We start from the raw sequence: 14,323 nt of genomic DNA, 5'->3' as shown, positions 1-14,323 counted from the left end.
GGGTGCTGCTGGGTTGGTCCAGTAGCGCCGAGGAGCGGCAGCGGTACTGGACCAACCCAGCAGCACCCCAGCTGCTCTGCCCCAGGCGTCCCCAAGTCAGCCGCTGCTGAAACTGACCAGTGGCTGACTACAGGAAGCTCCTGCCCTGGGCTTCCTGGAATCAGCTGCAGATCAATTTCAGCAGCAGCTGACTTGGGGATGCCTGGGGTTCTTAAGTTGAATCTGCATGTAAGTCAGAACTGGCATCCAGATTCAGCCGCTGTTGAAACTGATCAGTTTCAGCAGCGGCTGAATCTGGACGCCAGTTCCGACTTACATACAGATTCAACTTAAGAACAAACCTACAGTCCCTATCTTGTACGTAACCCGTAAACCTAAAAGCCATTAAATAATTTTATCTTATATCTACTTGTTTAAATGTGAATTGGAGGGGGAAGGGAGGGAGGGAGAGAGAGAGAGAGAGAGAGAAAGAATCCTGATTAATTTAAAATAATTTTGTAAAAAAAATAAAGCAACTGCTCCATATCAAGAGTTGTCATCAAAGGCCAAAAAAGGCCTTCAATATGAATTGATCATCAAATTTATCCTCTGTCAAATAGTACTCTCAAGGAGATTGTTACCACACTCTTACAAATGGAAAAGGAAAAAGTGAAAAGAAATTTATCTTGTTGGTCACAATGAAATTAGCATAAAATTGACACTTAATGGTGTTAAGACATTCCTGATATGAAAAAGAAATAGCTGCTTTAAGTTAATTATATTAAACAGTAATTTTAGATGCCATGCATTTTTCCCGATTTAAAATCCACAGGTATGGTATCTGTGTTTATGAAGAAGACACTCATTATTATTTTAAGGGTTTTTAATCTGAGATTTACTATTACTGCAGAAATCTATCATGGTAATTTCCAGTCAGAGAAAGTTTTAAGTTATCAGTACCGCACAGAGATTTGCTCCATCTGAATGCTAGAGAATACTGTTCCTATAAGTAATGCTGAGTCATTTAACTGCTGATAGGAAGGTGGTAAAATAAATAGGAGAGGAACAAATCTGAATCTAACAAGTATAGTAAATCAACAAAATTTATCACAGTATACCAACTCACAAGATACAAGAATTAAGGCTCTTTTTATTTCTGTTTGTATTCTATCTAGTCCATGGAAGAGAAGCTTTTGCAAGGAAAACTGACAGTGCAGAAGATGACAAATGAGATTGAAGAAAAAGAAAGGCATATACAGCAGTTAAATAAAGCTCTGCTTGAAGTAAGTTATTAGAAACCACTTATAAAAATATTTCTAGTACAGTAGGGCCTTTAGATCTGAGTCAGGACCCTGTTGTGCTAGGTGCTATGCCAGGCATATGGTAAAGAGACAGTCCCTGTCTTGAAGAGCTTACTGTTTAGGTAATGACAAGAAATGATGAATGAAAGAAACAGACACATGGGTGGGAATTTACTGTCATTCACACTGAATTGAAAGAAATATTAAAAGTAAAGCATCTATATCAAAGCTTCCAAGCTGGAGCACCCACGAAATCTGCTAGTTAATAAATGCACCACTTATCTAAGTCCATTAAGTTAGTTTAATTCATTTTGTTCATTGTCTGAAACAGAAAACATACTGCTTTTTTGTAGGATGACTGTTTTGAGAATTCTACAACAGTTGTGGGCTAGTATTAGGTGAAGAAAATGACACAGCCCTTTTTCTTCTTTATTTTCACAAAGAACCAAAGACTAATGGAAGAAAATGCCTTTTTGAGGGAGCAGATACACCAGATGGAACAGTCCAGACAGCCAATGTCTGAAAAAATGCCAGTGGCTGACCAGTTGTTCAAAGAAATGTCCCATTGTTTATTTGACTTGAAAGCACTATGCAGCATTCTTACCCAGAGAGCTCAGGGCAAGGAGCCTAACCTGTCCTTACTGCTGGGAATCAGATGTAAGTGATATTATCATGCAATATTTATATTGTACTTTTGACATTGAGAAACCACAGTCTATAGCAATGGAATCTAGTTTGGGTTTGCGGAGACCTGTATTTTCTAGTCAGCATGTAAAAACTAAACACCTTGTCTATATTTTTCAAGTGTTCTTAAAGTTACTATGCCAAGCTATTAAGTATTTCCTGCTAATGTCCCTGTGGTTATAGAACATACAAGAGGGGCAGTTGTCAGCCTGCTAAAATGTTGTACTGCTTCTTACCACAAAGATCCCAAAGCTCTTTTCAAATGTATATGCTATGACCAAATCCTCCTTAGGAACCACCACTTGTTGGAGTTAGAGAGCCATCTTCTCTAAGGTAAAATGTAGCAGCTATTTCATAGTATACTACACACCCAACAGATTAGGCCCAGAAGTGGAGAAAATATTATATACTGTAACATATCGCCAGTTTAGTGGCATTAATATACATAATTTTACAGTGTTATGTGATTTTGAATAAGTGTAAGTAGTCAAGACGCCATGTTTACATCATATCCATAAGGGATACCTTCAGCAACACAGGTTTATTAGTAAAACAGGGGGAAATGCCACCTATGAACTTGCCAGCCACACTTGCAAAAAGGTGTTGCACTGAGATCTCCATCTGACAACTTGATTGTGTGAGATCCAGTAAGATCACAAGTGAGATGGTATAAATGAAAGAAGAATACTGTAGTACCACACTAGAGATTTATGAATTAGTGTATTGGGACAGAAAATCAATAATACATGTGTAGTTCTGATTTCTGCTACAGTATGCAGCATTGGAAGGGGTTGGCTGAATGGTGGTTTACTCAATGAGATCCCAGCGGAGAGTAACCTGAACCTCGTTTGAGATGCATACTCCTGCTGGCCCAGATTACAGAAACAAACACATCTTTCCTGTATTTCCCTCCATCCGGATACCTAGACCTGTTCCCACCTGCTTTAGAGCTGTGCTCTCTACCACCAGGGTTGTGGAGAGAAAGTTGTGCTGCTACAGCTGCTCCATCTCACCCCATACTTTTTCTGTTGGCAGGAGCCTGCAAACAGTCAATCTGGCCTTTGGGCTTTTCTATTGCCACTTTGGAAGAGCTACAGTAGATTGAAAAATTGAATAATAGGTGGTTTTAATAGCATTAAATGCTTCATTATAATGAAAATCCAGTAAAATTGGGTGGTATCAAACTAAAAACCAAATGTGCCCTCTTGGAAGTGATTGAATGTGTAAGCTTTCATGTGATTATGCACCTTAGCTGTGTCTTTCTCCCCCACAGCTATGAGCTGTTCAGCTGAAGAGAATGAGAATTACCACAGCACAGAAACTCTCACCCAGAAGCTCACGGATGTGTGCCAGTTACGGAAGGATATTGATGAACTGAGGACTATAGTATCAGACCGTTATGCTCAGGACATGGGAGAGAACTGTATTACGCAATGATAAAATTTTGGTCTCACAGCAAAGACTATGTTATTAAAAGCTGCTGTGGTACAGATCTTTGTATTTCTATGAAGGATCCATATTGGAAGATTACATGTTGTATATGAGCTGCACAGGAGTCTCTCTTGGTGGGTCTGAGGGGTTGTGCATATTTAAATTTGGGAGATGATGGGGCAATCTTAATTTGAAGAGAGTGGTACACACCTCAAGAAAATCTATGCTCTCCAAACTACTGACTGTAGGACCAAGCTGTGAAGAATCTTCCCATTAGAGAGGTAGAATTTGTATTTCCTCCCTCGTGGCTCATTTAATAATCCATATGGTTATATTGTTTTCTGGAGTCAAAGCAAAGTCTCAAAGAAAGGCACTGTTGTTACTACTGTATGTACTTACTTTCTTTCATCAGAGGTCTGAGCTGTGCTTTCAGAATTGAAAGGCTGGAGTGACAGGTTCAAGCACCTAAAGGTGTAGAAAAATGAACAGTGCAGCCAGGTGCTTCTGCAAAAGACATGTTGGAAACTGTTATTGGGGTGGTTTTAGACCACTACAAAAGGTGCCTGCTATTTTTATAATTGCCTTGGGAATTAGGTAAGGGAAAGAAGGGGAGAGGGTTTCAGCAGCTGATCCCTGTTGATTTTTAGGGGTTTTATTTTCTCCAGCAGCAGTGAAGACACACTCTGTAAGTGAATACAGTCCCATCAGATTTAGATGTTAGCTTTACTCATATGTCCATCTTTTGACATGTTGCTTAAAAACTCTCCTTCAGTACTATGAAGGCTATGACAAAATCTCCCTCTTCCCCCCCCCAAACAAGCAGATGTAAGGTTCAAGATGGACTTTGTCAGAAAAGTGACGCTGGAGACACATTATGGTGTCTGTACTGTAGTTATTTTCTGTCTACAAGCTCAGTTTTGATTGTGTTCAGCCATCATATCAAACACCCAATCCTCCAGACCTCCTGCAAGGTAATGAGCAAGGATTGTTAGCGACTTGCAGCATCTGGGCTTGATAGAACATTTTTGTCTACCTGCCTGTGCTACAAGCTCAGAATGAAAACTATCATTTGGTGTATTGTGCAGGACTTGTAGAGTCTTTGAGTCTGGCAGAAAAAGGTTACTTTTTTAAAACTACAGGAACACATTATCCAGTGCAAGATAACCACAGCAGGACAGATAGAACATTCACATTCCTGCAATCAGATACTTCAATCAGTACTTAGCTGGTAACTATATTTTATGTAAAACCAAGATACCTCTCTCTTATTAGAGATAAACCCAGCAATTAAGTTCTGCCTTTAAATGCTGACCTGTCCAAAATGGCTGTGAAAGCTGCATTTAAAAGTTGAAAAGTTTTGGAAGCAAATAACTGCACATACAAGCTGCAGCTAACAATACAATGCTGACAGTATTAAAAATCCTTTTGTTAATAAGCTTATGGGCCATGACAGAATAGATTGGGAAACAGCAAAATGTAGTGAAGGAGTTGCTATTTTCAGTTTTTCTGACATTAATATCTGTATTTCATTTTTGCCATTTTTAATAAGTGGAAAAAATTGCTTAAGGGTGATGCAGACTGACATTGATGATTTTAACTTTGAAATGTGTGTTAAAGAGTTAAATGTCACTTATTAACTAAGGGTATGTCTACACTTGCCCCCTAATTCGAACTAGGGAGGCAAATGAAGCATACCGAAGTGGCTAATGAAGCACAGAATTTAAATATCCCATGCGTGATTAGCATATTAGCATCCGGTCGCCCTTTTAAAATGCAGGTAGACCAAATTAACTCGCCATGTGTAAACGCAGTAGTCCAATCCAAAACCCTTCCCTCTAATTAACTGTTACTCCTCAAGCAAGTGCAGACATACCCCTCTTAGTCATTTGAAAATCTTTTGGTCAGTCTTTTCTAACTATTACATGGGTTTATTTTAATCAACAAGTCTTTCATGCTAAACTGTCTCTATACATGGCATAGTTTTTTCACCGATCTATTTTAGTATTTATATTAATGGTTCTCAGTGTTTTTCAAATGCAAATTATTTACATAGAGTGAAGCAAACTTTGGGAGCATTAAAAATAAATCATCCATCTTTAAAACTGAACAGCCTAATCTTTACATTTAAAAATACTCTAGGACTAAGATGTTATCTTTTAGCCCAGAACTTGGGTGGGGAGGGGGAGGGTATTTTTTTTAATGTCTAAAAATTAGGGTTCATAAAAGAATTATTGACACAACTTTAAAAAGGGACTTCCCCCTGAGGCAAAACTGAAAAGAAAGAATCTTTGTATAAGGATCTTTGCCTATAAGCTAGTGTTTGCTATTATGGACTATAGGTTTTGGTTTAGTAGTTTTAATAATGTCTTATTTTCATAAAGCTCACTGTCTTTTTGTTTGCTATAAACACAGGATTAGGACTTCACTGCAGGATCAAATTTCTCAAGTGTCAGACATTCGGTATCATGACTGTCTGAAGTAAACTAAGAGGCTGCGTCTAGACTGGCAAGTTTTTCCGCAAAAGCAGCTGCTTTTGCAGAAAAACTTGCCAGCTGTCTACACTGGCCGCTTGAATTTCTGCAAGAACACTGACGATCTCACATAAGATTGTTGGTGTTCTTGCGGAAATACTCTACTGCTCCCGTTCGGGCAAAAGCCCTCTTGCGCAAATGCTTTTGTGCAAGAGGGCCAGTGTAGACAACGCGGTATTGTTTTGCACAAAAAAGCCCCGATCGCGAAAATGGCGATCGGGGCTTTCTTGCACAAAACCGCGTCTAGATTGGCACGCATGTTTTTCCGCAAAAAGTGCTTTTGCAGAAAAGCGTCCGTGCCAATCTAGATGTTCTTTTCTGCAAATGCTTTTAAATGGAAAAACTTTTCCATTAAAAGCATTTGCGGAAAATCATGCCAGTCTAGACGTAGCCAGAGTGTTTGGTGACTAAGCAGCATAATACATCAATAAGCAGAAGTGACAAAAAAAAAAATCAAAAAATCAGCCTGAGCAGGAAATGTATTCCTATTTTAAATTGTGTGTGCATATATTGGAGGGATGGAAATAGAGTGCAACAGCAGATTTTGTTTTATCTGTTCCAGGTCCTCCCTGCATGATGCTTAGCGGGTCACTTAATCTCTGTGCCTCAGTTTCCCTGATTTAAATGGGGATGCTACACTGGGGATTTGTGGTTAAAGAATTAATGTTTGTAAAGCACCTAGGGATCCTTGGAAAGAAGGTGTTACAATTTCAAAGTATCAGAAGGTTCTCCCAATATGAAAGTCTGTGTGGTTTTTTTTTTATTTGTTGCACTATTGAGAATGACTATACTAATTCTGCAATTTTTTTATTTCAGTTATATATTCAAGCACCCATTGTATTTACATTAAGATATAGAGCACTTGATTATTAAAGGAACACACTGAGTTTATCTGCCTCAGTCAAATTAAAGCAGGGAGAGAAATGGCAGATCTAATGAGCCAAAGATACAATATATAGGTAGTGACTGCAGAGAATAAGTATTTTAAAAGTGGGCCTGCTGTTCTAGTAGCCATTGCTATATATGCATCAATTTATAGATGTCTCTAAACAGAATACTCTTTAAGTAAGATATGCATGATTGTTTAACTGGTTAAAAAGTAGAGCGTGTGTGATCTCATTCAACATATTTAATATGATATGGTTGATTAATGAATGTTAACAGTGGCATTACTTAAACTGATTTAGTCATGACAACTTTTTGCCATAACTTAGAGACAATCTCAAGGGCTGAAAATTTTTTCTAATGAATGGACAAGACCATTCTGTCTTCTATTCGTGAACTTACAGAGAAACATGTACAGTAATTTTGTATAGTTTGTCTAATTTCTACAATTTATTAAGTGATACTTACAGTAAATAACTACTGTATTCAAGAATGTATTTAAAAATGGCTTGGAAAGAAGCTGTTTTTAGGCAAGCTGTTGGTAATGCTATATATTTACTGTATATGAGTCATTCACCTCAATTGTGAAAACTTAGATTCTGAGCCTCAGCTGTGTAGGTTTATCGTGGTGTAGTTCTGTAAAATTTATTTAGGTTGCTATAACCACCAACTCAGGCGACACTTTAAAAACTGCCAATAGATATAGCTGTAAGAGCCAAAGTTATTTTGCTCAGCTCATTTCTGAAGATTTCTATCCACTTATCCTTAGAGGAAAAAAATAATCCCATTTGCTGTTTTAAAGACAAGAGGGTACAAGGAAGGATGGTTCTTCCTCCATACCTACCCAACACCTGAATTTTGCCCTCATTAATGTCCATGTAATCTAAGTGACATAAGTGGGACTGCGAGATACCCGGAGTTAGAATTTGGGTCTTAATTGGTACAACAGGAAATATTTAGATTGTTTGACTCAATCAACCAGTATTTTTGAAAATATGAAAATAAAGCAGTGGCTACTGAAGGTTATTTAAACAGATTTTATATGATTAGCTCATTAGCAGTATTAATTCCACTGCTGCATACCTTTGTGCCTTTTTTTTGCCGAATGTATATAGTCCCGACAAATTTTAGTTGAGCTAGAAGAATGTCAATAATTAATGCACCTTGTTTCCTATAAATACAGATCTTTTGTTTTTAGGCTTTGAGAGTAAGGAGACTCTTACATAATATCTAGAAATATATACTAAACGCTATAGGTACTAGACATAGATTTTGTAAGTTAGATGATTTTAGTAATTCATTATTTCTGTTCAAATAGTGGGCAGGAAATTCAATCGGAATGATAATTGTGTACATATTAACTATACTATATCATAGGTAATCAGTGGGGAGAAGGGGCTGGGGCTACTTTTAAAAGCACAGCTGACAAATATACTGGATCAGTCCCCAAAGGCTGGTAGTTATGTAAATTGGGTTCTATTTTTGGACCGCTATGAATACCTCATGTGTACATAGAGTTGTCATGACTTAATCAAAGTGCATTCAGTGTAAAAAGTTAAAGGAGCCACTGGGTGGCTCTCTGTTAGCTCTGTGGTTATTGCCTCTTTTTTGTAATTTTTATAGTAGGGTTTACAGCTAGAATTTTGAATGCCAAAGTTCTATTTATTAAATAATAAGTTTTCAGTGTTAATGGCTAGTATTTTTCCACTGGAATTTTGTTTGTTGATGTTTGGGATTTGTATCGACAGAGCATAAATAAATTTTGTTACAAAATTACTACTTTTAATCATGATTTATATTGTGGTAATATCCAGTTAAGATTGGTGCCTCGCTGTTCTAGGCACTCCCCTGAAAGGAGCAAGATATGCTCCCTCCACTGAAAGGAAATAATCATTAAAGGTCGAAGTAGAGAAAAGGTACTAGTAAATACCAGCTGTGATACATACCTAGACAGATGAAGGGAAATTGGTCACTTGTAATACTTTTTATATAGTTCTCATTTCTCCCATGGTACATCCAGAAACAGCCTAAAATCAGAAGATTGACAATTATTCCGCCAGCTGCCTAGTAGATGGAATCAAAGATACCAAGTGTCCATCTTCATCATTGATATTCATGCACAAAGCCCCCCGCTCAGTTGCTGCCTAACCCTATAGGTGCCTAAACGCACTTGAAGCCGAAACTTTTTGTAGTAAAAGTGCCCATGTAAAAGTGCCCATCTCTGAACTGGCACACTACTGCCTCACTCCAGGTCCCTAAGCCCTAGAGCAATACATAAACCCTGGGAGATGGGGGAAATCGAGACAGCCTCTAAGCACACCTACCATATCAGCCCCTGCAGACAGGCTTGTAACGTCACAGGAAATGGTCACACAAGAGGTGAGGGGGAGGAGGAATAAGAAACTAAGACACTTTCACCTAGGTAGATTAGAGAGATACATGGGAGCAAGGATTTGAATCAAGAGTCTGTCATCTCTAAGGTGAGTGCGCTAATCTCTGGCCTATAGGATAGTCTGATGTGGTCTCCCCACAATCTGGCCTATTCAAGCTGTTCTACTGTGGCCCAATAATTAGTCATTAGGCCAGAATGAGTGGGACATGATTAGAGTCTGGAGCCAAGTAAACTCACCCAGGCAACCCAGGATCCTGTGTCCCGGCTCCAGTGATACACTGAAGAGGTGACAGAGCCCCATTCAAATCCCCACTTATCAGCCAAGGGGATACTGGTAAGGATGTTAGAGACCACGTAATTGAATAATTGTGTAACCAAATCTAATTTTAGCAGTTACATAACAGTTTGATAGTCGCTGGGGCTGGCAGTCAGTGCACTTGTACCCCACTCCCAGGCTATGTCTACCCTACAGGGCTTCATGGTAAAAAGGTACACACATGGCTCTCTGCAGTGTGCATACCTTTTTCCAACAGCCAAATTTCTCTCCAGCTAAGGGGTGCTCAACCCCTCCATCATCTGCTCCACCCTCCTGCCCCGATGCTATTCTGCCCTCATTCCATCCCCGTCCCTGTCCCTGCCCTACTTCTCCCAAGCATATCCCGTCCTCTTCAACCCCTCCCTCCCAGAGCTTCCTGAATGCTGTGAATCAGCTATTTGTGGCATTCCGGAAGTCCTGGGAGCAGTAGATAAGCATGGAGCCACCATCAGCTGAGATGTTTCGGGGGTGGCGGAGGAGGGTCAAAAGGAGGAATCTGTTTGCTGGTCAGTGCTCTGCATCCACAAATTTCCCTCCTGAGTGCTCCAGCTCCAGAGTACCCCCCAGAGTCAGTACCTATGTGCCACCTAACAGTGGTTGCCCAAAGTCTGCCTGGGCACCAGCCTTGCAGATATTTTCTACACATGCCTTAGCTAATGCCCATGATGTAACACCCTAAAGCAGCATGATGTATACACTAGCTATGAGGGCAGGCCTGCGCCTAACTAACCTTAACATAATCTTCAGCCCAGCAGACAGGAATCTTAGCACCTCTTACCTTTGTTGCTCTGTAGGTAAATTGACAACATGCCATTAAAGCTCCTTTTTCTGCAGAAGACTGGTTCTCAGCACAGAGTGGTAAAACAACAGGGCTGATCGCTGAGCCATGTGTTAACAGGGACAGATTCAGGCAGGGTGCTTTCTGAAAAGGCAGTGGTCTGACTACACTATCCACACCAGCGCTTATGGAGAAGTAACTTACGGGGAGGGTGGCTTATTCATACCTCTGAGTGACATAATAAGGGCTTGTGTATAATACGTGTTAATTAAACTTAAGCTCTGTGGGTCAGCTCCCACTTCCCAGGATGAAGGAAGTGAAGAGTGAATATCCTACTTCTCCCCAGAACTGATCTTGAGGTGATACTAATATGCTTTGCACTCTCTTTCTCCTCACTCATCAGACCACAAGCTGAGGGGAATGAAAACCCAAGCCAAGGGCAGCAGCACCAGAGCCTCACAGAAATGTAAAGTAGAAGTAATAATTGGTGCTCTTTTCAGCTTTTTAAAAAAAAAAAAAACATTGAATGGGGAGAGGGCTCCTTAGTTCTCCCATAAGACCTACATCTTAAGATTGCTCCAGAGCCAGCTATGCACAAAGTACAGTGAAGGACTCTTTCCGCTTCTAACAGGTATTTGGGCTGCTCTGAAATCCCGCAACCCCTTGGTGACTTTAACTGCATCAGAGCCCAGCCAGCAGAATTGATTGGCCTTCTATTCTCTTATCCTCCTGTTGGAAGCCAGAACAGCCCGAGTTCGCCTGCATTTCTTTTACACCTTTCCAAGGAGAAATGAGTGATCGCAAGGCAGCAAGCTGATTCGATCCGTAAAAGGCTTGGCTCATTCTTTGTTGAAGATCATCCCAAAAATGGGTCATGATCTGTGTCAGGAAGGATCTCTCTGTTGCCAAGAAAGTCAGACTGGACTTGACCAAGAGAGGCTCTCTCTCCTTTTAATGTGGAGTTAAAGTAAGATTTGTTTGTCCACTTGACACAGGTTGATAACCAGTTCAGGCCGGAGCTTCATAAATATGAGGCAGAAAATGGGCTAAAAGAGAATGCTTGAGGAAACAAGTAGGCTGTGTTTACACTGCACCCCTTTTCTGGAAAGATGTAGATGAGACAAGTCGGAATTGCAAATGAAGCAGGGGATTTAAATTTCCCCCGCTTCATTTGTATAAACATGGCTGCCGCTTTTTTCTGGCTCGGGGCTTTGCCAGAAAAAAGCGCCAGTCTAGACAGGATCTTTCGGAAAATAAAGCCTTTTCCGAAAGGTCCCTTATTCCTGATTTTAAGAGGAATAAGGGACCTTTCGGAAAAGGCTTTATTTTCCGAAAGATCCCGTCTAGACAGGCACTTTTTTCCCAGCAAAGCCCTGAGCCGGAAAAAAGCGGCAGCCATGTTTATACAAATGAAGCGGGGGATATTTAAATCCCCCACTTCATTTGCAATTCCAACTTGTCTCATCTGCATCCCTTTTCCGAAAAAGGGGTGCAGTGTAGACACAGCAGTAGTGCATAGTTGGTCAAAGTACAGAAAGCATTCATTCACCTCCCCTGGATCCTTGCAGCTCCCTATAAGAACTCTTCTCTTTGGCCTTGCACACTATGGGTACGTCTACACAGCAATATTATTTCAAAACAACTAGTGTTCTTTTGAAATAACTTAGTTTGTGTCTACACAGGAGGCAGTTATTTGGAAATACTGTCAAGCTAGAGGACTTCTTACTCTAACTCCTGTAACCCTCATTGTAAAAGGAGTAAGGGGAGTCAGAGGAAGAGTGCTCTTTCAAAATAAGTGCTGCGGAAATGCTCTCAATTTCGAAATAAATTACACAATTGATGTAGCTCCATTTGCATAGCTTATTTTGAGTTAAGCCCTGCTGTGTAGACACACCTTGTGTGAACCTTTCCCTCAGAGACCAGTCAGCCAACAACATCTCACCTCCTAGCACTTGCGGTGCAGCTGGACTCCAGCAGGGGGGCTGCCCCAAGGGGCTGGGAAGCTGGCATTGGAGCTGTGCTTGAGGTGGCAGGGCTGCCATGGTGGTGCCAAGAGCCCTAACTTGAGGGGCTGGTGGCAGCAGGAAGCCATCTGGGAGATTGGCAGCAAGGGCATGGCTGGGGGTGGGGAAGGGCAGTGGCAGGGGCCCCAGAAATATCCTTCCTTGATCCAGCAAAATCCCTCATTTGGGACCAGTCATGTCCCAAGGGTGCCAGACCAGAGAGGTCTAACACCTGTAGTATAATTAACCAGTGTGTTACACACAATTCACATCCCTGAAAATTCTCTAGCCCTCTGTCCAAACGTCTGAGATGCTTGTAATTAAAGAGACCCTCTGTCCTCACTTGTTACATTACACTTTTCCAGAAGATTGGACTGTTCCTAAAAGATTAACCTTATGATAATGATGAATAAATGTTACATTTGTTAACACAATTTTAATATTCCAAAATATCCTTAGTCTCAATAGTCTGCTGCTAGTGTATACAGGCAGTCCCCGACTTACGCGGATCCGACTTATGTCGGATCCGCACTTACGAACGGGGCTCTCTCGCCCCGGAGCTCACAGGCAGCTGTCAGCCACCTCGACCTCCAGGGCGAGAAAAGCTGCTCCCGGTGCCCCTGGTCTGCTGGGGACCGTCTCCAGCAGACCAGGGGCACCGCGAGCAAAGCGGGTCCCATGCCAGAGCAAAGCCTCAGAGGCGAGGCACCCCGCCACTGCGGCTTTGCTCCCCGTGTCCCTGGTCTGCTGGGGGGGGGGGCGCAGCTAGTGTGCCCCCCCCCCCAGCAGACCAGGTTTTTGTTGTGGACCCTGGGGCAGAGCAGCTGGGGTGCTGCCGGTTGGTCCCGCAGCGCCGCTCTGGGCACTACTGGACCAACCCGGCAGCACCCCTGCTGCTGTGCCCCAGGCGTCCTGATTCAGCTGCTGCTGGTCAGTTTCAGCAGCGGCTGAATCAGGACGCCTGGGGCAGAGCAGCTGGGGTGCTGCTGGGTTGCTCCAGTAGCGCCGAGGAGCGGCGCTACTGGAGCAACCCAGCAGCACCCCAGCTGCTCTGCCCCAGGCGTCCCCAAGTCAGCCGTTGCTGAAACTGACCAGCGCTGACTACAGGAAGCCCGAGGCAGAGTTGCTCTGCCCCGGGCTTCCTGGAATCAGCGGCTGATCAGTTTCAGCAGCAGCTGACTTGGGGTTCTTAAGTTGAATCTGTATGTAAGTCAGAACTGGCGGTCAATTTCAGCAGCGGCTGAATCTGGACGCCACTTCCGACTTACATACAGATTCAACTTAAGAACAAACCTACAGTCCCTATCTTGTACGTAACCCGGGGACTGCCTGTACCACAAAAACACTTCAGTTCCACATGTGGGTTTTGTTCTTTTGCAAAACATACCACACATCAACTTTAAAAACAAGATTATGACAGCTAACCCTGCAATAGATTTGGCAGAAGAGTCATTTGGCCTATAAACAAATGACACCTGCATATGCCCTTATATCTGAGGGAGTGGAGAAAGAGTTCCAAGACAGCACCTGGATGTGTGTGTTTTACTATTGCAAAGCTTAGCAGAACTCTTATCTTTTTCTCCTCTTGCTTTGTTACATGATTTATGCCCAATTGTCTGTAGCTGCTTTTCTACTTTTTCCTCTTGCCGGTACGTTACCCAATATTCTCTTCAAGTGAATGACATGAAAAGTCTACCTGGAGACCTGTTTGCCAATTCGATATTTTCAGCTAATGCACCTGGCAAGTTTTATACACAGCTTGGCAGTGTTACGGAAGAAAGCAAGCACAGGAATCAATGGACTCGAGCGTTAACTGGATTTCCTATTCTCGCCCATGTGAAAGCTATTGCCTTTTTTGGTTTGGGAGCCACTGACCCACAGAAAAATCAGTCAGGAGCTACAAACAAGTGAGAAGCAAAAAAAGAAAAAACAAACTTTCACTGATGTGGCCCCTGACTGACCCAGAAGCAGAAAGACCCTTCAGACCTGTGGTGGAGCAGCAGCAGGAGAGGGGGCTGGAGTT

The 14,323-nt window shown here is 41.9% G+C and overlaps 1 protein-coding gene and 1 long non-coding RNA gene across 11 annotated transcripts in view; one reads left to right on the top strand and one right to left on the bottom strand.

The window, feature by feature from the left end:
* The window catches only part of CEP85L (centrosomal protein 85L), a 234,914-nt gene extending 230,708 nt beyond the window's left edge, over positions 1-4,206 (top strand). For all 9 annotated transcript variants that reach the window (XM_075924054.2, XM_025184650.3, XM_089777223.1 and 6 more), the window contains 3 exons: positions 1,155-1,262; positions 1,724-1,937; positions 3,238-4,206. In XM_075924054.2, coding sequence (XP_075780169.1) covers positions 1,155-1,262; positions 1,724-1,937; positions 3,238-3,401 — 486 coding nt within the window. In that variant the 3' untranslated portion in view covers positions 3,402-4,206. The remainder of the gene's footprint in view (positions 1-1,154; positions 1,263-1,723; positions 1,938-3,237) is intronic.
* A 15-nt stretch (positions 4,207-4,221) lies between these two features.
* The window catches only part of LOC142827868 (uncharacterized), a 50,675-nt gene continuing 40,573 nt past the window's right edge, over positions 4,222-14,323 (bottom strand). For both annotated transcript variants that reach the window (XR_012902651.2, XR_012902650.2), the window contains 2 exons: positions 8,758-8,838; positions 4,222-4,359 (listed from right to left, as the gene is read on the bottom strand). This is a non-coding gene — a long non-coding RNA (uncharacterized LOC142827868). The remainder of the gene's footprint in view (positions 4,360-8,757; positions 8,839-14,323) is intronic.

Source organism: Pelodiscus sinensis, chromosome 3 (assembly GCF_052426305.1).
Source record: "Pelodiscus sinensis isolate ZL-2025 chromosome 3, ASM5242630v1, whole genome shotgun sequence".
Classification (NCBI taxonomy): Eukaryota; Metazoa; Chordata; order Testudines; family Trionychidae; genus Pelodiscus; species Pelodiscus sinensis.
This window is presented reverse-complemented; position numbering and strand designations above follow the sequence as displayed.